The 22,812-nt window shown below is 37.0% G+C and overlaps 1 protein-coding gene across 5 annotated transcripts in view; it reads left to right on the top strand.

Moving 5' to 3' along the window:
- PTPRZ1 (protein tyrosine phosphatase receptor type Z1) overlaps window positions 1–22,812 on the top strand; it is a 206,779-nt gene that overhangs the window by 84,425 nt on the left and 99,542 nt on the right. For all 5 annotated transcript variants that reach the window (XM_080664026.1, XM_080664027.1, XM_080664028.1 and 2 more), the window contains exon 3: window positions 20,299–20,478. In XM_080664026.1, the coding sequence (XP_080520152.1) occupies window positions 20,299–20,478 (180 nt within the window). The remainder of the gene's footprint in view (window positions 1–20,298; window positions 20,479–22,812) is intronic.

A 22,812-nucleotide genomic window follows, 5' to 3' on the forward strand; every position in this document is an offset into this window, starting at 1 on the left:
TCAATGTGAAAGAGATACATATGTCCACTACCTCCTGCATGCCTCCTACTGGGAATCTAGCCCACAATCTGGCATGTGCCCTTAACTTGGAATTGAACCAGCAACCTCCTGGTGCACCAGATGACACCCAACCAATTGAGGCACCCTGGTCAGGGCATGCATGTGTCTTTATTAGGAATGTGTTAAGAGCAGACACTTTTAACAAATGTGATGGTGGGTGCCTTTTTTCTTTCTATTTTTAAATCCTCACCTGAGGATATTTGTTGTATTGATTTTAGAGAGAGATGAAGGTAGGAAGAGAGAGAGATAGAGAGGGAAACATCCATGTGAGAGAGAAACATTGATCCATTGTCTCCCGTATATTCCCCGACAGGTATGTGCCCTGACAGGAAATCGAACCCTCAAGCTTTTGGTGCATGGGGCAATATTCCAACCAACTGATGTATTTGTTTTATAATCAAATTGGGGGGTTGGAGGGCTTAAACATGTACTGAATATATGTTAATTTTTATTCTGTGGATGATTAAAAAGTTGTTTTGCCATCACAGAAAATCTTCTGCCTCTTCATGCTTCCTTACTCAGTAATGGTCTAGTGATTTATGTATCTGGGCCCATTGCTATTTGACCGTAGCAGGTGAACTGCTTTGCTGATAAATAAAGTGAAAAATACTATCTTAACCATTATATCCTTAAAGAGTATGTGATAAGTTGTAATTAGTATAGAAATGACTAACGTTCTCTCACAGAAATGGTAATGTTATACATTTGCGTTTCACCTGGACTCAATCTAGCCAGCATTCCATCGAGGGCACTGAAAGGCTCACAACCTGGTGTTCTCCTCTGCTGTGGCACTATCTGCTCACTTTACATTCATTTCATAGTCTGGGTCATTATCCCAGCTCAGTGAGAATCTCTTTCTCATCGTTGATTGAACCACTACCAGCTCAGTCACATTTTGTACATCATTTACCACAGAGTATGTTTTTTAAGAAATCAGAACAATTGTGCATGTCTCCTAGCGCCTTGAAATGCCCCCAAATGTGCTTCAGAGCAGTTGCCCACCCCCGAAGCTTCACTTCTTCTGCAGATTGATTGACAGTGTTGCTGGCCTCTAGATAAAGGATCCCCATTCCAATTCACTGTTTTCTAAGTGAGTCTCTGTTGACATGAAAGAGTTCATTCTCTTTTGAAAGGAGGATGGCTTCTCTTTGGAAAGCAACCTCTATTGTTGCCTTTTAGCAGAATAATTGCCTCTTTAATTTCTGTAACGATAATGAAGAAAGCCAGTTCGGGTCTATGTCTATGTGGTTTCAGTTAGATTTGGAGAGAAGGTTCTATGATTTTTAATTATGATTGTTTATCCCCAAAACATACATGTTTTAGTAAATTATAAGAACTTCTATTGTCAGTCCCCATGATTTCTTATTCATGCTTAAGCACAAGAAAGGCTTGATTTAAAATCCAAGGCCTATTGATGTGTTTTAAAATGCCATCAACATTTCAAAAAGTAAATTGAAGTAAAAAAAATAAGTTCTGGCATATGCAAATTCCTCTAAAGTATCTGGCCTCTGTTTAATCATTTATGAGTTATCACTGCAAGACATTTATATAGATTAGAAACCACAGAGATCTAAGGAGCTATATTTATTTGATCCTAATTAATATTTGGCCTTACATAAATAATCACACCACTTTCCAATTTCCTAATGGTAAGCAATTAAGCAAGCAGCTGTTGGCCAGATAAATATTAAATATGCCAAGTGGATGTGTCAAGTTGTTTACCATAGTTGGGCTGTATTAGAATAGATTCCTTGACTTGCTGAAATTCACATACCTTAAAAATAGTGTGTATTTAATAGTGTCAATATTTATGCTGAATTATCACAGATAGTTTCTTGCATATTTGTTCATAGTTTATGAAGATACAACAACTAAACTTAACTTTTTGAGACTATGAAAAAGTGATTCATACTTAACACTAAAAGTAATAGAATACTGGATTAGTAAGGAATTCCATTACCTTCATTGGAATGTTCTTAAACTTTAAATGTTGCCATTTTTGGAAAATGAAATTGCCAGAGGAGCAATTACAATGGTAAAGAATAAAGGGGACACTAGATATAGTTTATCACTTAGACTAGCTGTTCTAAACTTTAGTGTGCATCAGAATTACCTGAGCAAGTATTCAAATAAGACTACTGAGTCTGACTTCCAGAATTTCCAGTTCAGTAAATCCTAGGTCGAGGCTGGAAATTTAATATCTAACAAATCCTCAGGTGATCCTGCTCCTGATCTGGAGTACCTCAAATTGTACTACCCAGAATCTTAATCAGTCTCTACTTCTATTGCCTTAATCTGTGGAATGAATGAATGAGTAAAAATTAAGAGAAATAATATGCATTTACAATTGTGAAAGTGCTTTAGCTCTCCAGATGTGTTAAATTGATACGAAAGAATATTATCATTGCTTCCATTTACTATACCATCATATCTTAAATGTAATTTTCAAAACCTGCTAAGTCTACAAAAAGATGAGGAAAGTTCTCAAACAATTGTTAATACAACTTGTTTTAATTTGCCCCACTAGACAGAAGGCTCATTACCTGTATCAGGAAGTTTCTGGCCTATGGGGGTCCAAGGAGAACCCCTCACTATGAGCCTGGCTGCAAGCCATCTTTACCTTGAAATACTCTGGACACACTTATCTCCAGCAATTTCCAAGGAACGTTCTTTCTCATAACCTTTTAAAAATAATACCTTATTGACCTGGCCCCAAAAGAGCCTGGATACTGATGACATCAAGATTGTATTTTCAACCCTAGCCGGTTTGGCTCAGTGGATAGATGCCGGCCTGTGGACCAAAGGGTCCCAGGTTCAATTCCAGTCAAAGGCATGTACCTTGGTTGCAGGCTCCTCCCCAGCCCGGGTCCTGGTCAGGGCTCATGTAGGAGGCAACCAGTCAATGTGTTTCTCTCACATTGATGTTTCTCTCTCTTCCCCTCTCTCTTCCACTCTCCCTAAAAATCAATGAGAAAAAAACAAAACCAAAAAATTTTTTAAAAAAAGATTGTATTTTCAGTTCCTTGAATTCATTTTTACTTTTTTTTTAATTTCCAAATTTCAGGGTTTTAGTCTCCTAAATTATGTTATTAATAATGATTTCCTCCTAATTTAATGGGGTGTTGATAATGTAATTTAGTGCTACTTTCAAAAGTTTTAAAATAGAAGTATTTCCGGTTTTTGTTAATAAAGGCTGTTATACTTTTCATTCTTCGGTAGATGTTTAGAATTAATTAACTTGTATAATTGTCACTTTCCAAGTCACACCAGCTCCCTAGGACAAGTTCCTGCTACACATACAAATTACATTCCCCCTCATTGGACTGATTTTTCTTGGACTTTAGTCTCTAACCATGGGGGATATGTTTGAACGTTTTAATAATTTCTGAAGAAGTTGAGAATAAAAGTATCTGCCATATGGCATTATTCTAGCAGAGAACTTGTTTGAAAATCTTACAGTGGATTTAGAGGAAGTAGAGCCTGAACTTGTTGAATAAATATCTTCATTTGAGCTTTTTTTTTGTTGTTGTTAATCCTCACCTGAGGATATTTTTTCCATGGCTTTTCAGAGAGAGTGGAAGGGAGGGAGGGAGGAAGAGAAAGAGAGAGGGGTGGAACAAGAGGAAGAGAGAAAGAGAGAGAAACATTGATGTGAGAGAGACACATCTATTGGTTGCCTCCTGCAGGCACCCTGGCAGGGGCGGAGTGAACCTGCAACCCAGGTAGGGGCCCTTGACTAGAATCCAACTGGAGACCCTTCAGTGCACCGGCCAGTGTTCTGATCACTTAGCCACACCCACGAGGGCAATAACTTCATTTATTCAACACATTTTAATTGAATACTTCCTATCTGGCATATATGTCTTTACTTGGTCTTTACTTGAACCTTTTCTGTAAGTTTAAAATTGTTTCCACAAGAAAATTTATACAACAACCAGTTATTAGGACTTGCCTTTTAAAAGAGCAGAGGTGAGGGAGGTTAAAATGGAGCCTTTCACTATTTTACTTTACAGTTGTATGTTGCTCATTCACATTGAGAATACATGCAAATTTTAATTATTTAGTGGAAATGAAAGGAAAAGATCATATCACAGAGCCTATAAATGTGTGACTAATAAAGCAGAAATTTGATTACACTAGTTTTAACTATTGAATTTCCCTCTGGTTTTAATTTAAAAATAAAGATAATTCAGTTGGTAATTCTACATTGAGTTTAATGCTTTCTCTATAGAAATAATTTTGATTAGAAAACAATGCAAGGACCTCGGCAATGCATCATTTAATGTGGCCTCTTTATTCCAGTCTGCTGAGAATTCTAACTAGAATACATGAAAGCCGGATGTTGCAGTGAGAATTTGTTTTGTAATTTCAAAATTTTGTTACTGAGCCTGTTTTAAAAGAATTTTGTTTGTGAGGCCAAATCCAGTCTAAATTAAATAGATTAATCATGGTAACATTATCATTTGGAGCTCTCAATAAGTATTTCCTTTTAATATGGGTACTAAAATATTTTAATAAGACAAACTGGGGCACATGAAATGGAGTTTCATGCTCCATTAAACTGAATTCTCTGTAGCTGCTTAGAGATGTTTGTGGAGTTTTAGTAACTTTATTCAGTTTTAGTGATGATGTTTCTCCTTCCATTGTAAAATGCATTTTGTTGTTCATTTCAGTTATTCTGGAAATGTGAGTTTGTTTATCTGCCTGCTTCAGAGAGCACTCATGAGAATGAAGAGAAATGATAAATACTAGCAAATACAATAACAAATATAGGTAATACTCATCAATTTATTCATTCGGTACTAGTCTCTGTAGATACAACAATTGACAGAACAAATAAGGTACCTGCCCTGAGTAAGCTTAGGGAGGGAAAGACAGAAAAACACATAACTGTCAACATAAGAAACATTCAAACCTGTAAATAATATTTGTGAGTTTATTTGAGCCAAATTGACAACAATTTCAGCGGTTTGAGAAAATGCTCCAGAAGAATGGAAGTTTTGCACCTTATTTTATACATTACAATCAAAAGAGAAGCTGTAAGTGGGTTACATGAAGTCCATTGGTAATAGATTAGGAAGGTAGGAGAAAGCAAGGCGGAGAAACCTTTGGGATTGGATAAAATGTAAAATGATAGACACATATTTCTACACTTGTGGGTACAGGATAGTTAACAGTCAAGAATTAACATGTTAACAATAACAATGAGGGGATTTGTGGTCTTTGCTCTGGTGCAGTGCCTGTGCTTTGAGGGGTCTGGAAAGAGGTATGTTGTCATAGATGCAAAAGGTATGTTATCACAGATGCAAAAACACAATAGACAGGCTCAGTGAAAGTAAAGATTGACTTTTGTCAGGGAAGATTTGAGCCTAGGAAATCACTACCCACCATAAACTACTTTTAGTTAAAAAGTTTTAATTTCACACCATCCTATGTACGGTAGTTACTTTAGGTCTCTGAGTCTGTAAGGCTGCCACTCAGGCCTTCCCTGAGCTTGTCAGGTTTAGTATGTAGTCCCTTTTCATACACATAAGAAATAAGATAATTGTTGACCATGAGAAGTATTTCAAAAGGGATAAGCACAGTGATTTTATTATTGGTGGAAGTGGAGTTCTTGGAGTATCCTGAGGCCCCCACGGGAGGATGAGGTTTTGTGGAAAGCTTTATTGATGATGTGAAATTAAGGGGGTCCCCCTTCAAGGCCCCATCTCTGTCCATCTCACCATGGAAGAAGTCCAATCTTATCTTCAGAAGTGCTAAAAGTAAGGCCACTGCCCAGACTTTCTGCTCCATATTAAAGTCCAGTCTAGTCCATCTCTGGCTAGTTTAGCTTGTGTCCCCAGCTGCAGTCCATTGCGTGTAGGATCCTCCTGGCCATAGGCCATGCAGCTGCTTGAGGCCACATGGCTATGGAGAGGCGTGCATGGGCCAGTGTGGGTCATGGAGCAAGAGTGAGCAAGGGAAGGGAACTAGGAGAGAGGGAACTCTTTGGGGATATTACCTTTCCAAGATTTTGCACATTTGTGATAGCTTTACCTTTCTAGCCAATTATCTTTTTCCCAGGCTAGACTGACAAGCAAGCATCTTCCCTACATCACCCCAACTTCACTGCCCATGTGCCCGTTTCCCTTCCCCCAATGATTTGCAGGGACCAGACCCTTGGTTCCCTGGGCAGCTTGAAGCTCTAGCTTCCCAGTGAAGCTGCCCAGATGACCATGCTTATAACGTCTGGCCTCCCCTTTGCTCTCTTCCTATTATTAATATTTACTAGCTAATTATCCTGATAACAATGTGATAAACAGCTGCTTAGCAGAATGGGGAGGGCCTTTCCAAGAGGGGGCCATTTCAACTGAGATAAGAGGAAGAGAAGGAGCCAGCCGGTGAAGAGCAGAGTGTGAATGTTTCAGGCCAGGGCATGGTGAATGTAGGAGCACTGAGACAGTAAAAGAGTGTTGTGACTGAGAAAAAGGGTGGAGTGTGGTAAAACGGACAATCCATAATCCCTTATTTTGTGTCAAGCACTGTGTTAGCTCATTTAAGCCTCACAGTAATTCTGTGAGGTTCATCCTAATATAATCTATATTTTTAGATGGTAAATACTGGGGAACAGAGAGGTAAAGAGACTTACCCATGACTAGTCACCTGATAAGTGGTAGGAATAGGATTTTCAAAAGCAATCTGACTTCAGAACTTTCAACATTATTGCAGGCCAATTACCCAAAGAAAGTGCCGTACAAATGGAAAGTGCTTTATTATTATGGTAAAGTTTTTGTTATCTTTTTCAGCTTAAAAAGCTCATCTGGCCCTACCTGGCTTGGCTCAGTGCATAGAAAGTCAGCCTGCCGACGGAAGGGTCAAGGGCACATACCTCGGTTGCAGGCTCCTCCCCAGCCTGGGCCCTGGTCAGGGTGCATGCAGGAGGCAACCAATCCACGTGTTTCTCTAATATCAATGTTTCTCCCTGCCTTCCCTCTCTCTTCCACTCTCTAAAAATCAATGGAAAAATAGCCTCAGATGAGGAGGAAGGAAGGAAGGAAGGAAGGGAGGAAGGAAGGAAGGAAGGAAGGAAGGAAGGAAGGAAGGAAGGAAGGAAGGAAGGAAGGAAGCTCATCTGTATTTCCATTTCTTAAAGAAGGTTAAGCCCTCCTCCACATGCCAAGCTTTCAAAATATATAGACAAATTGGAGAGAATTTGGAAGAATACCACCCCCCTCCATTGGTAAAGAGTCTTGACATATGTAAACAGATGTGACTCTATCATAAAGAAGAAAAGACTCAGGAGTCTACATTGTCAATATTCATATATTTACAGAACTATCATGTGAAAAAAATAACAACATTTTGAATGGCCCCAAGTAGATACTATTTGGGAAGGAATTACTTGTGGAGAAAAACTTACTTTGATAAAGGAAATGACTTCCTAACCTCAAAAATCTAAAGTACAATATTCTGTCATCTGTGAATAATAATAATTTTCCTTTCTCTTTTCCAATTTGGATGCCTTTTATTTTTTCTTCTTGTCTGATTGCTGTGGCTAGGACTTTCAGTACCATCTATATAAATAAAAGGCTAAGTGACCGACCGTCCATCCGTCCGACCATCTGACCGACTGACCTGTACATATGATGTGTACTGGCAATTTAAAAATAAACGTTGACTCTCGTATGCACAATACATATAAAGCTCTTGCTGGTGCCAATCACACACGTGTGTTTCAATCTGTCATTGCCGATCGTGAATTTGGTGGTTTTTGTTGCCATTCGGAAGCTGAAAAAAAGCAGCATCTGTTTTTATATCATGTTTTTGTTGTTTTTATATCATGTCTTTGTTGTTGTTATATCATGTAGTCATTGTTTATTTATATATTATTTTCATATACATTTTACCAATTTTATTTAATCTCTGACACTTCTATTATAGAGAAAGGGCAAATAGTGATATTAAAATATTTCTTCTAATTAATTTCCTTTCAATGTGCATGACTCTGTGTACCGGGCCACTGGTGTTGAATAAGAAAGGTGAAAGCAGACATCCCTGTCTTGTTCCTATTCTTCACTTAGAGGTTTTGCTCATTGAGTATGATGTTGGCTACAGGCTTGGCATATAAGGCCTCTATTATTTTGAGGTATGATCCCTCTATTCCCACTTTACTGAGAGGTGTTATGAAAAATGGGTGCTGGATTTTGTTGAATGCTTTTTCTGAGTCTAAAGAAATGATCATATGATTCTTATGCTTTATTTTGTTTATGCGATGTATCACATTTATTGATTTGCATATATTATACCAGCCTTACATACCTGGAATAAATTCCACTTGATCATGATGTATGATATTTTTATTATATCTCTTGGTATGATTTGCTAATATTTTGTTGAGGATTTTATCATCTATGTTTATTAGAATATTACCCTGTAATTCTCCTTACTTGTGGTGTCTATCTGGTTTTGGAATTAGGATAACTCTGAGTTTTGGAAGATTTATGTTTCTAGGAAGTTGTGTATTTCATCTAAGTTGTCTAATTTGTTGGCATATAGTTGTTCATTTCTTACAATCCCTTTTATTTTTGTGGTGTCAGTTGTTACTTCACCATTTTCATTTCTGATTTTATTTATTTGGGTCCTCTCTCTTTGTTTCTTGATGAGTAAGGCTAGGAGTTCATCAATCTTGTTTATCTTTTCAAAGAGCCAGCTTTTGGCTTCATTGATTTTTTTGTATTGTGTTTTGTTTTTTTTTAGTTTCTATGTCATTTATTTCTGCTGTAATCTTTATTATTTCCTTCCTTGTACTTACTCTGGGATTTTCTTGTTGTTCTCTTTCTAATTTTTTAACTTGTAGGGTTAAATAGTTTATTAGTAATTTTTCTTTCTTTTTTTTTTTTTTTTTTTTTTGAGATAGGCCTGTAGTGCTATAAACTTCCTTCTCATGATTACTTTTGCTATGTCCCATAGATTTTGTGTTGTTGTGAGTTCATTTTAATTTGTTTCCAGGTAATTTTTTATTTCTTTCTTGATCTCATTGGTAACCCATTCATTGTTTTATAACAAGTATTTAGCCTGCATGCTTTTGAATGTTTTTGAGTGGTTTTACTCTAGTTGATTTCTAATTTCATGCCATTGTGATCCGAGAAGGTGCTTGATATGATTTCAATCTTCTTGAACTTGTAGAGACTTACTTTGTGTCTTAACATGAGGTCTGCCTTTGAGAATGATCCATGTGCACTTGAGAAGAATGTATATTCTGTAGCTTTGGGGTGAAATGATCTGTAAATGTCAATTAATTCCATCTGATCTAGTGTGTTATTTATTTAGGATCACCGTTTCCTTGTTGTTGTTTTTTGTCTAGAAGATCTATCCAGTGATATCAGTGACATGTTAATGTCTCTTACTATTATTATATTGCTGTCAATCACTCCCTTAATGACCTCCAGAAGTTTTTTGTTTTGTTTTGTTTTATATTTGGGTGCTTCTATATTGGGTGCATATATGTTTATGAGGGTTATATCCTCATGTTGGGTCTATCCCTTTAATATTATGTAGTGGCCTTCTTGTCTTTTGTTATGGCCTTCATTTTGAAGTCTAGTTTGTCGTATATGAGTATGGCTACCCCAGTTTTTTTTTCATTTGCATTTGCATAAAAAAATTTTCCCATCCCTTCACTTTCATCCTGTGTTAGTCTTTTGTTCTGAGGTGGGTCTCTTGTAGACAGCATGCATATGGGTCATATTTTCGTATCCATTCAGCTACATTATGTCTTTTGATTAGAGCACTTATGCCATTTACATTTAAGGTTATTATTGATAGGTACTTACTTGTTGCCATTTTTACTTTTTATACCTATGTTCCTCTCTCTCTCTCTCTATTTCTTATTATTATTATAACAGTCCCTTTCTTGCAGTGCTGGTTTGGTGGTGATAAACTCCTTTAGCCTTTTGTCTGTGAAGCTCTTTATTTCACTTTCAATTTTGAGTGATAGCCTTCCTGGATAGAGTAGTCTTGGATTCATTAATTTGTATATTTATGCCACTCTCTTCTGTCCTGAAGTGTTTCTATTGAGAAATCAGCTGACAGTGTAATGGGAGTTCTCTTATAAGTAACCTTCTGTTCTTTCTTGCTACCTTTAAGGTTCTTCTTTGTCTTTAATGTTTGCCATTTTAATTATGATGTGTCTAGGTGTGGGTCATTTTGGAGTCATCTTGATTGGGACTCTCTGTGTTTCCTGAACTTGAGTGACTTTTTCTTTCAACAGGTTAGGGAAGCTTTCTGTCATTTTTTTCAAATAGGCTCTCTATTCCTTGCTCAGATTCTTCTCCCCCTGGCACCAATATGATGTGGATGTTGTTCCATTTCATGTTGTACCAAAGCTCCCTTTAACTATCTTCCTGCTTTTTAATTTTTTTTTTCCAATTGCTGCTCAGATTGTGTGTGTTTTTCTCCCTTACCTTATACTTCACTGATTTGGTCCTCAGCTTCTTCTAATCTACTCTTGATTCCTTCCATGGTATTCTTTATTTCAGGTATGTCATTATTTCCAGTTGGTTCTTATTCATGGTTTCTATTCAGTTTTCATGCTGGAATAGTTTCCACTATATTCCTTATAGTTCTCAAGTTATTTGAGCATCCTTATAACCATTACTTTGAACTCTATGTGTGATAAATTGCTCTCCATTTCACTTAGATCTTTTTTCTGGCTATTCCTTCTGTTCTTTCATTTGGGGCCCGTTTCTTTGTTTCCCCCTCTTTTCTATTTCTTTGTGTTTGTTTCAATGTGTCAGAAAATACTACTATGCCTCTCAATCTTGGTGGGGTGGCCATCCTATGGGACCCAGTGGTATAATCTCCTTGATCTAAGTTCGGTGCTCTAGGAATGACCCTTGTGTGAGTTATTTGGGTTCTCCTGTTGAATTTGGGTCTTGATAGTTGTTGTTACGTTTGTGGATGAGCTCAGCGCTCAGGCTTTTGACCATGAGTCTCAACCCTGGACACATTATGCCAACTGTTATACAGGTGCTAACAGAACTAGACTAAACCAAAAAGAATAAGAAGAAAACAACAAAAACTAAAAAAGGAAAACAAATACCAGTACCAAAAATAATAAAACAACAGCCTTAACCAGAAGACTAAAATACAAACAAACAAACAAATGAAAAACAAACACAAAAAAAAACACTAGAATACATGAGACCAGAAGAATTAGAAGAGGAAATAATAAATAAGAAAGTAAAAGAGAATATGAAAGCAAAGAAGGAAGAGATCAGAAATAGGGTAAGTATAAAATAAAAGATAGAAAATAACAAATAAAATAATAATAATTTTAATAACTAATACTAAATAAAATAAAATGTAGAATAGGAAAAGAAAGTGGGAACAGAGAAAAGAAAATAAATTGAATTAAAAATAAGAATTAACAAAAAGTAAAGAGGATGAGAAAGAAAAAAACAGACCAAAATAAAAAATAGCAATTAGAGACTATGCAAATGAAAAGAGAAAAAGAAAATCAAAATCAAACAAACAAACAAACAAACAAAACACAAAAGAAAAAAAACACAAATAACAAAACACACACACACACAAAAAGCCTTGGGTATGCTATATGTGAAGCTCACTGGAATTTGTTTTGATGCTGTTGCATCTGGCCCCTTGGTATATGGGTCTTAAATCAAGTAAGAGGACCACACCTCAGGGTGTTATGTGTGTGTTGCGGGGGCAGGGGGGAGGTGTTAGTTTGAGGGTGAGGGGCAAATGAGCCCTGTTGAGAAGTACCTGCAATTTAAATCCCTTCAATAACCTATCAGAAAAAGTTCAAACCCTTTATCCTGGCATTTAAAACCTCAAAATCTACTCCCCTCTACTCATTCCTCTCCCCTCCCTGCCTTGCATTTTCTGTATCATCACAATAAAATAATACCGCAGAACTTCCTGCTGTTTTTCCCAAATAACTATTCAGTGCTCATGCTGTTCTCTCCTTCTAGATACCTTTGGCCCTGACTTTCTTCCCCACCTTCACTTTGATGATCCTTGCCCATTATTTAAGACTTCTCTCAAGTATTTTGTCATTCAAAAGTCTTCTGTGTCTCTTGTCCTGTCTAGATTAGGCACGACATTTTTATGTCCCTGTAATACTCCATGCATCTCTCTGCTGTCATACGTATTAGATTGTATTATAATTCACAGTTAATATGTCTTAGGTCTCACTAGAGCATGAATTCTTTGATGATGTGTGCTGTTTTATTCATATTTGAATCTTTTGTACCAGATTTATATTCTATCTCCCACTAGGCACTTTGTTAAATATTTGATGACTGAGTGAACCAATGAATAAATGAAAGCTGCCTTCATTGGGATTAAATTTTGATGGGATGTAGAGATAATACAAAATATAAACTTCCCAGCTGAAGCAATGGATTTATGATATCTTCCCACAGTTTTTTCTTAGTCTTTGCATGGAGCCGAAGCACACACAGAGGAGATCTGATTTAAGAAAGAACCCTATAATCAGTGTTTACAGAAAGGAGGAACTGACAGTTCTATATAGGGATCAAACCAGAATATTTGGTCCTATAGACAGTGTGCTCTTCAACCAAAACAATAAAATAATACCGCAGAAAATTTTATCAAAAGGCCTATCACAAATAGAAAGATGTAGGATGATATCTGTGTCTCAGACTTCAATTCTGAATCTCTGGTCCTTTTACCAAAAGTAGGAAACAGAGCCACGAGTCACACTCCATGTCAGTAATAAGTATGTGGACAGTAACCCGTGGGGGCAGATGAGATGGTGGTGTTACTGTCAGAAAACCCGTGTTATCTGTTGTGCCATTGTTTCCTTGCATAGGAGCCTAGCTCCTCAGTTATTAAAGAGGAATGTTGATGACCACAAGCGTTCACAGTGACTCTAAGGCCCTTTCAGAGCTTTTCCTCAAACCAAGAAGTAACTTGCATTACTTTTTTTGGTTCTGTATTTACTATATCATCAGTGATAGCCAGTCTGCAGCAACAAAGTAAAGAAATCTCACTCTGTTTCTCTCTCATCGTTCCACAGGTAGTTTGCCTACCTTTCAGTGAGGTGAGTTAGTTAACAGCAAATACTATAGAAAGGTCCTGTACTTTGTCAGCCTGCATTGTGTTCATTCTGAAGCCTCAATATTCAAACACAGTGGACTCATTTGGAATCATGCAAATATAAACGTCATGACTTTAATCAGAGTTACCTAATCCCCGAGCCTTGTCTTCCTTTTTACAAGTGCTAGCTTGTTGGAGCAGGTAGACAAAAAAGAACTCCTCATGGTTCCTGTAGCTTGTTCAGTTTCAGCTGTGTTTTTCTGATTTAATTAGTGAATATTTGATACCAGGCTACAGCAGTAGAAACATTACTGCATTGGGCCACAGTAATTTATAAAGCTGTAATTTATAGTGTATGGAATCTTGGAGTATATTCAAGGCAATTAGTAATGAATGTTATAATCATTACTACAGCCTTACAGCAATATTACATTTATATTTGCTTTTTAATCTTTTTACATGTAAAGATATAGAAATGCAAACATTTTCTTAACACAAAATCTGGACCAGAGCCCCAGACCCAGTGACTCAGTTGGTTGGAATGTCATTCTGAACACCAAAAGGTGATGAGTTCGATTCCCAGTCAGGGCACATTCCTAGATTTCAGGTTCCATCACAAGTTGAGGCACATTTGGGAGTCAACTGATCGATGTTTCTCTCTCACATAGATGCTTCCCCCTCTCTCTCTCCCTTTCTCTCTCTAAAATCAATTATATATATAATTTGGACTGGAAAATAAATTCATTAAAATATGTTTTTCTTAACAATAGCTTGCTATTTGAGTAATCAGTTCTAAGTCAACTAACTGTTAAATCTTGTTATTGGAATTTTTATCAAATTTTTGTGAATTTTCAGTGGCTCTCTGCTGAATACCTTAAACAATATTACAATTATTTTATCCATTTTTCTCACATTGGAAGGGAAGACTCAGCAGGAATAATGTAAAAATAGACAGGAAGAATTGTGTGTATTTTTAAACTTTTATTTTCTTACTTTTTTTCTCCAAACAGTGAAAACATTCTCCTTCCTTCCTTCCTTCCATTCCGTTAGAGACTGGTGAAGTAATATTTCCCCACATAGAATACTTTTTAAATGTGTTTTTATTTAAGACAATAATTGGTCAAGATGTATAATACAAAGACAGAGAAGGGTAGGTAACTGTAGATATCTTGTTGAAGCATTTATTCATTCAGAAAATGTTTAATCCTTAAGTGGAGTTCTAAGAAAGTTGCTGAAATTACAACATGAATAAGACACAGACTTATTGTAGTTCAAATACGTCTTTTCAGGCTGCTATACCAAAATCCCATAGGCTGATAGCTTATAATCAACAGAAATCTATTTCTCACACTTATGGAGGTTCAGAAGTCCAAGATCAAAGTGCCAGCAGATTCGGTGTCTAGTGGGGGTCGTTTACTAGGCTGCTATCTTTCCACTACAACCTCACCTGGTGGGAAGGACCAGGGATCTCTCCGAGGTCTCTCTCATGCGACACCAAGGGCTCCTTCACCAGGGCTCAGCCCTTGTGACCTAATCACCTCCCAAAGATCTGCCTTCAAATACATCCCATTGGGGATTTGGATTTCAACATATAAAATCTGAGAAGACCAACACTCAGTCCCTTGCAGAGGGATTTTGTAAAAAGTGAATGAAAACAAATAATGGATGCCTGTGAAATGTCTGCTAATTATAAAGCCTCACTCTCTCTGCCTATTCTGCAGTCCCGCCCGCTTCATCTCTCTAATAGGACTGTTGTGAACTCCTTTACTCTTCCAAGGCCTCTGTGCCTCCACTGGCCCACGCAGTCTGCTCTTCCATCTCCATCGGGAGGTCCTTGGCAGCCACTCTTTGCTCATTGGACCAAGCTGGGTTGCTCACTTCTCTCTGAGCATTGCCTGCACTTTTCTGCCACAGGGAGCTCCCTCCAGCTCACAGCTCAACCAGACATGCTATTGGTTCCCTCTCTGCCAGTGAGGATTCTGCCATTTCTCAGGGCTCACTTGTGTGCTTTTACTATCCATGTGGACCTACCTTCAACTCATCTACTCCTTGAGGCATTTGTCTAGTTCTTATGTCACATGCCCCCAACCTCTGAAATGCAAGGATGAAAACGCAAGTCAACAAACTTGAATTCATGTTTGTATATCTCCTACAAAGCCTAGAATTGATTTCCGTTCTGCTTGGAATTCTAATTTAAATACTGAATACATTCATCAGGTGCACAAAGACTGTTTTGTGAGAATTTCATTTGTTTCTGTGTGCCCACCTGGGAGTTTGGCAATAAGATACAGATGAGCCCTAACCGGTTTGGCTCAATGGATAGAGTATCGGCCTGCAGACTCAAGGGTCCCAGGTTCAATTACGGTCAAGGGCATGTACCTTGGTTGCGGGCACATCCCCAGTAGGAAGTGTGCAGGAGGCAGCTGATCGATGTTTCTCTCTCATCGGTTTCTAACTCTCTCTCCCTTTCCCTTCCTCTCTGTAAAAAATCAATAAAATATATTTTTTTAAAAAGATACAGATGCAATAGGTAACAAATAAGTTAACAAACAAAATACAGTCTCTTACATGCTCTACTAGAGATAACCACAGGATATATTTATGGGAGTGATACTAATCCAGGTAAGTCAATAATTGAATGAAAGAATGGATGACTATGTGAATGAATAATTTATTTTAATTTTCTAGAGCTGACATTTAGTACTCTACAGTCCTCCTTGTGGGTAATCAGCCTGATGATTTTGTGTTGCTACAGGGACTCTCCTAATTTCTTCTTCACCACATTCACTAATAATGCAGTGGATATCATTCTAATGAATTCTGTACACCTGTTTTCTCAGGCACATCATCATGGCTCTAACCACCATGTGGACTGAGCTCTCCAATTGTGACATTAAAAATGTTAATTCAGGAGTTTTAAAAATGTTTAAGCATAACATTAATCTAATAGTTTATTATTAAAGACAGGTAAAATACATTTAATGCTTCTTTGATCTATGTTTCATCTTTGTGCACAATTTTAACACGTTATTATTTTACTTCCCTTGGTTTTATACTTATGACGATTTGAAAGAACCTAATTTCCAGAGTCCTTTGCTAAAAGAACCTCAGTGGGCTTTTGTTGTTTTATAGATTTTTTTTAAATGTTTTTCTTTTTACGGGACTTTTTCTTTTTTACAACCTTTTCATAAAATATTATTTCCCCTACTCTGCCTCTTTTATTTTGTCTTTTAGTCACAAATGTTAAGGAGGCTTCTTGACCCTGTACTTTACCCCACGCTCTAGTAGATGTTTTAAACTAGGTCCACACTCAGTGTAACTGTTTGATTCACTTCAAACCCAACCTTGTCACTCAGGATCACTGTGCTATAAAATGTCAGACAACATTTAGGTTGGACATCATGTCTTTCTTAATATCCTTCAGCAGAAGTTTAGTAGGGACTACCAAACAAAAGTATCATATGGCAAACAGTAAAATGTGACCTACTGTTGAGGTTAGAAATGGTTTTCTTTTTTTTTTCTTTCTGTTGCCATTTAATGTTAGATCCCTCCCTATGAGCTCAAACTCATATAACAAAAGACATCATCATCTTTTATTTGTCTGATTCAATCATTCAACAAATGTTTATTGAACACCTATGCTATGTGCCAGGGCTTTTTTTCCAGGTTCTAGGGTATAGGAACAAATAAACATAATTAATATCTAAGGAGAACAAAATTAATTAAAGAGAGGGAATCAGGAATGACCAGGGTAGGGAAGTGTATTTTATACAGGATGTCCAGAGAAAGCCTCTAACAAGATGCATTTGGGCAGGGACCTCATTGAAGCAAGAGAGTACGAGAGAGAGCCTTGCACAGCATTTCGGGAAGCCTTCCAGGAAGAGGTGGCAGCAAGTGCTGGGCCCTGGGGCTACCCATGTTCCAGGAACAGAAAAGCCAGTGTGGCTAGAGTAGAGCCGGCACCACAGAGCAATGGGAAATGAGATTAGGGAGGATGTAAGTAGTGATATCATGTGGCATCCGTCAGCCATGGTAATACGTTTCTTTACATTTTACTCTGCGTGAAATGAAAAGTTATTGTAGGGACCCAAGCCAAGGAGTGACACACGATCTGATACATATTTTAAAATATTACTTTACGTACTTGTTGCATTCGTTTTCTTACACTGCACAACAAATTAGTACAACTTAAATGGCTTAAAACAACGTGTATTTGTTATCTCAGTTTCCATGGGTCTAGAGCAGGGGTGGGCAAACTTTTTGACTCGAGGGCCACAATGGGTTCTTAAACTGGACCGGAGGGCCGGAACAAAAGCATGGATGGAGTGTTTGTGTGAACTAATATAAATTCAAAGTAAAGGAGCGGAGGGGAGAGCAAGAGAACCGGATAGAACAGCCGGATCCGGCCCGCGGGCCGTAGTTTGCCCACGGCTGGTCTAGAGTCAAAGAGGAGGGACCATTTAGCTGGATTCTCTGCTCAGCATCTCATAAATCTAAAATCAAGATGCCCTTTACAGGGCAGAATCCTGTTTCTAGCTCATGCAAGTTGTTGGCAGAGTTCACTTCCCTGCCGTTGCAAGATTGAGGTCCAGATCCCCAATTTTTGTTTGTTTGTTTTTGCCATCCTAATCATTTTCCTACTGTGATAAGAATTTCATAGTATAAAATTTACCCTCTTAACGATTTTTTAAGTGTACACAGTTCATTAGTTAAATATACTTACATTATTGTGAAACATCTTTAAAACATTTTCATCTTGCAGATTTGAAACTCTGTACCCATGAAATAATTTCCCTTTATCCCTCCCCCCATTTCCTGGTAATCACCATTCTGCTTCCTATCTGTGTGAGTGTGACATCTGTATATGCTGCAAATAAGTGGAATTATGCAGTATTTGCCTTATTGGTACTGGCTTGTGTGTTTTGGCTGGCTACCAGCCGGAAGCCACTCTTAGTACCTAGACATACAGGGTGTGGGAATTTGGGGGGCCATTTCATAATCTTGCCAACTATGTAATTGGGGAACAGAATTGTGGGAAGGACAGGAGAAGAAGGTGGAGATCAGAGAGAAAGCACTGAAGATGTCTAACCAATTGTGACTCAGAATTTAATATGTGTATGAATCTCCTGGGGATTGTGTTAAAATTAGATTCTGACCTAGTAAGTCTACGACCTGCCTCTCCTAACAATCTCCTAGGTGATCACAATGCTGCTTGTGGAAGAGAAAGACATAGACTAATGACGACTGTGGGCTGGGCTAGGTTGGTAACAGTGCAGATGAGAAATGGTCTGATTAGGGATATGCTTTGAAGGTAGACCCAAAGGGCTTCCTGAGGAGGAAAGACAGGCATCAGGCTGACTTCTAAGATTAAGGGACCACAAAGATTACAGGAGGAGCTGGTTTCAGTTGTTCAGTTTGGATAAACCAAATAGGAAGCCAAATAGAGATGATCACGAATGGGAAATAGCAGGTTTATAAATCACAGGCACTGGTAATAGAGACTTAAATGTGTATGTTTCTGTGAACCACAACGATAAGATTTGTCCTAGGTGTCTTGGATTTATTTCACTATATTAAAAATTTAAGCAAACAAAGGGCCTTATTGGTTTGTGATGCATTTTCTCTGCTTCTCTTGCTCTGACACAGTAAAATGAGCACTGTTTTTTGCCCTCATGCCAATTTCTTTACAGTGAAATAAGCATAGCATTACTCTTCATTAGAGCTGTTCCTGGAAGCTGACTTGTGCATCACGGTGCATATTTAAAGCGTATGATAACCAAGTGCTCTGTAGAAGTAGTTAGGTTTTTCAAAAAAAATTTTAGCACCTGTCAATTTTTGGTAGATGCCTCACTAGGGGATGAATTACCTAATCGCCCCTGGCTATATAGGCATTTTCATGGTATTATTATTTTTTTCCTGAGCTAAATTATGGGTATATATGATTACGTATATAAATGTATTATATAATATTAATATTTATATGTACATGCTTATATTTGATGGGGAATATAATTTAATGTACAATTATACATAAAATGGATTATGCAAAGCTAGTTTTGTCACATTATGAGAGCTTGGCATGGAAGTCCATCCACACTGAGTTCTTTATCACAGTGATTTTAGTGTGTCACAAAACTTTTTGGGCACAACCAAAAAAATATTTTTTGCTGATCTGACAAAATAGTAGGTATAATTTTGAATGATTAAAAAAAAATAATAACAGTAATTACCTACCATTTTTTCTCCAAAGTGACTTTTTAAAAATTCAGGTGCCTATAATTGTATGAAGGATTTCTGGTACCAAGAATTAATGAATTATAGCCAGCTGGTGTGGCTCAGTGGTTGAGCGTTGACCTATGAACCAGTAGGTCATGGTTCAATTCCCAGTCAGGGCACATGCCTGGGTTGTGGGCTCAATCTCCAGTAGGGGGTATGCAGGAGGCAGCTGATAAATAATTCTCTCTCATCTGTCTCTCTCCCTCTCCCTTACTCTCTGAAATAAAAAACATATGTATATCTCTACATATATATATATGTTAAAAAAAGAATTAACCTTATTATGTGATGTGACCAACAAGATTATATGACCTATTTATTTATGGTTCAAGACAGGGCTTTCATACCGGATGGCTACTGTTGTGTTGACTGTTGTCACATTTTTATTTGACAATCTAGGAAAAAGAGGTCAGTGTCCTTCACTAAATAATCATGTATTGCATGTTTAAAAAATTCTTGCAGCGCACTGTTTGAAAATCGCTGTTTTATCACAAGAAGTAGATTGCATAGACTACAGGTACAGGGGTTGGAGGTTGTTTACTTATAATTTCCTTCAACATCAATCATGGAAAACCTTGGCCTTGCTCAAACGTGGGCTGGGACTCACTGCCTTACATGACAATCAGGCTTTCTGTTGATTTGGGATAGTGTGGTGGCTAAAGAAAGGCTATTGATCTCTGTACTTGATGTAGTTGTTCTAAGAGGCCTGTTTTTTATAGCGTATTATATTAAAACCCAGAATCTAAATCTAGGCATAGTTGTTTTATGAATTGCTTCAAAGATGTCTCAATTTTCTTCCTATTATGTATATTTTAATGTAATGGATTTATTACTTTATAATATAAAATTTAGCTTTTGCATGGTAATTTATGAAACTAACCTCTTACCCTTTTCTTTTCCTAGGAGCACTGAATCAAAAAAATTGGGGAAAGAAATATCCAACATGTAATAGCCCCAAACAATCTCCTATCAATATTGATGAAGATATTACACAAGTGAATGTGAATCTTAAGAAACTTAAATTTCAGGGTTGGGATAAAACATCTTTGGAAAACACATTCATTCATAACAATGGGAAAACAGGTAACGTGTTTGCATTTTGTGTGTGACTTTAATATATTTATTGGACCTAGAGGAAGTTCAGATTAGTTTCATTTGATTTTCCTTTTATAATGTACTTTGAACGGATATAAACTATCTTTACAACAAACCAAACAGAGCATAGAAAATCTGAAGTTTAGACATTTTGAAAATGTGTACAAAAAAATAAAATCACCGAAGTAGTTACCTCATATTCTCCGATAATATAACAATAACGATGCCTCCACTAGAAGATGTGATAAATATAATATAATATATAATTAATGTAATTGAATAATTCCATCACTGGTTAATCACTTAATCAATCAGGATTTCCTTTTCTTGGGCATTGCAGTTTGATTTGTCTGCTGAACCTCAGACTATATTCAATAATTGGATAAGAAAAAAGCAATTGACTATAATTGAATTTTAAGAAATTACTAGCCCTTCTACACAAAAGTTTAAAATTATATACAATCCTTAGGAAGCACTCTCAACATGCTTTTTCTTGACACTGTCTGTTTTTAAAAACATGCAAATTATAATACCATAAAAAATTTCACTAAATGATAAGTACAAAAAAATAGTTTTCAAAAAATGAACAACTTTTTTCTCTGATATGTTTTAAATGAAATTGTATGTATTTCAAGAAGTTACGTAAAACAAATGTAGTCATGGGGAAAAGACTGGAAAAAATATTCAAAATTGTAATAGTGGTAATGTTGAGGTGGTTTATAATTAGTGAATTTTTCTCTACATTCCATATTTTAGTAATATAATTAATTGAATGTGGCATTTTAGTTTTAAATTCCATAAGGGTAGGATTTTTTTCTACATCAGTACCTAATGCAGATTAAGTAAGTACTCAGTAAATATGTGTTGAATGAAAATTTAAGAAAATTATTATATTATATTCTTAATTAAATTCATAAAAATATATTGTTGTAAATCTTGACATTTCCAGTACTATTGTGTTTTTTTAATGTGTCTCTATTCTTAAAAGTATATGATGTCCCCTTTGGGTTTTTTTCCCATTGACTTCCTCAACCCCGCACCCACCTCTCCCAGGCCTTCACCACCCTATTGTCTGTGTCCATGGGTTAAGCATTTATGCATATAAGTTCCCTGGTTAATCTACCATCTCATCCCCACCTCCGCCTTCCCTCTGAAATTCGCCAGTCTGTTCCATGCTTCTATGTCTCTGAATCTATTTTGTTCATCAGTTTATTTTGTTCATTAGATTCCACATATGACTGAGATTATGTGATACTTTCTCTGACTGGCTTATTTTGCTTAGCATAATACTCTCCAGGTCCATCCATGCTGTTGCAAAATGGTAAGAGTTACTTCTTTTTACAGCCACATAGTACCCCATGGTGTAAATGTACCACAGATTTTTTATCAACTCACCTATCTGCTAATGGGCACTCGGGCTGTTTCCAGATCCTGGCTATTGTAAATTGCCCTGCTATGAACATATGGGTGTATATATCCTTTCTGATTGGTGTTTCGGGTTTCTTAGGGTATATTCCTAGAAGTGGAATCACTAGGTCATATGGCAGTTCCATTTTTAATTTTTTGAAGAAACTCCATACTGTTTTCCATAATGGCTGCACCAGTCTGCATTCCCATCAGCAGTGCACTAGGGTTCCCTTTTCTCCACATCCTCACCAGCACTTGCCATTTGTTGATTTGTTGATGGTAGCCATTATGACAAGTGTGAGGTGATACCTCGTTTTAATTTGCATCTCTCAGATGATTAGCCACTTTGAGCTTTTTTCATATGTCTCTTGGCCATCTGTATGTTCACTTTGAAGAAGTGTCTATTTAGGTTTGCCCATTTTTTTATTGGATTATTTGTCTTCCTTTTGTTAAATTGTGTAGGTTCCTTATATATTTTGGATATTAACCTTTTATCAGATGTATTATTACCAAATATATTCTCTCGTACAGTGGGCTCTCTTTTCATTTTGTTGATGGTTTCTTTTGCTATACAGAAGTTTTTATATATATATATTTTATTGATTTTTTTACAGAGGGGAAGAGAGAGGGATAGAGAGTTCGAAACATTGATGAGCGAGAAACATCGATCAGCTGCCTCCTGCACACCCCCTACTGGGGATGTGCCCCAACCAAGGTACATGCCCTTGATCAGAATCGAACCCAGGACCCTTCAGTCCGCAGACCAACGCTCTATCCACTGAGCCAAACCGGCTAGGGCTATACAGAAGTTTTTATTTTTATGTAGTCCCATTTGTTTATTTTCTCCTTAATTTCCTTTGCCCTAAGAGATGTATCAGTAAACTTATTGCTATGAGAGATGTCTGAGATTTTCCT

Source organism: Plecotus auritus, assembly GCF_963455305.1.
Source record: "Plecotus auritus genome assembly, chromosome: 4".
Classification (NCBI taxonomy): Eukaryota; Metazoa; Chordata; class Mammalia; order Chiroptera; family Vespertilionidae; genus Plecotus; species Plecotus auritus.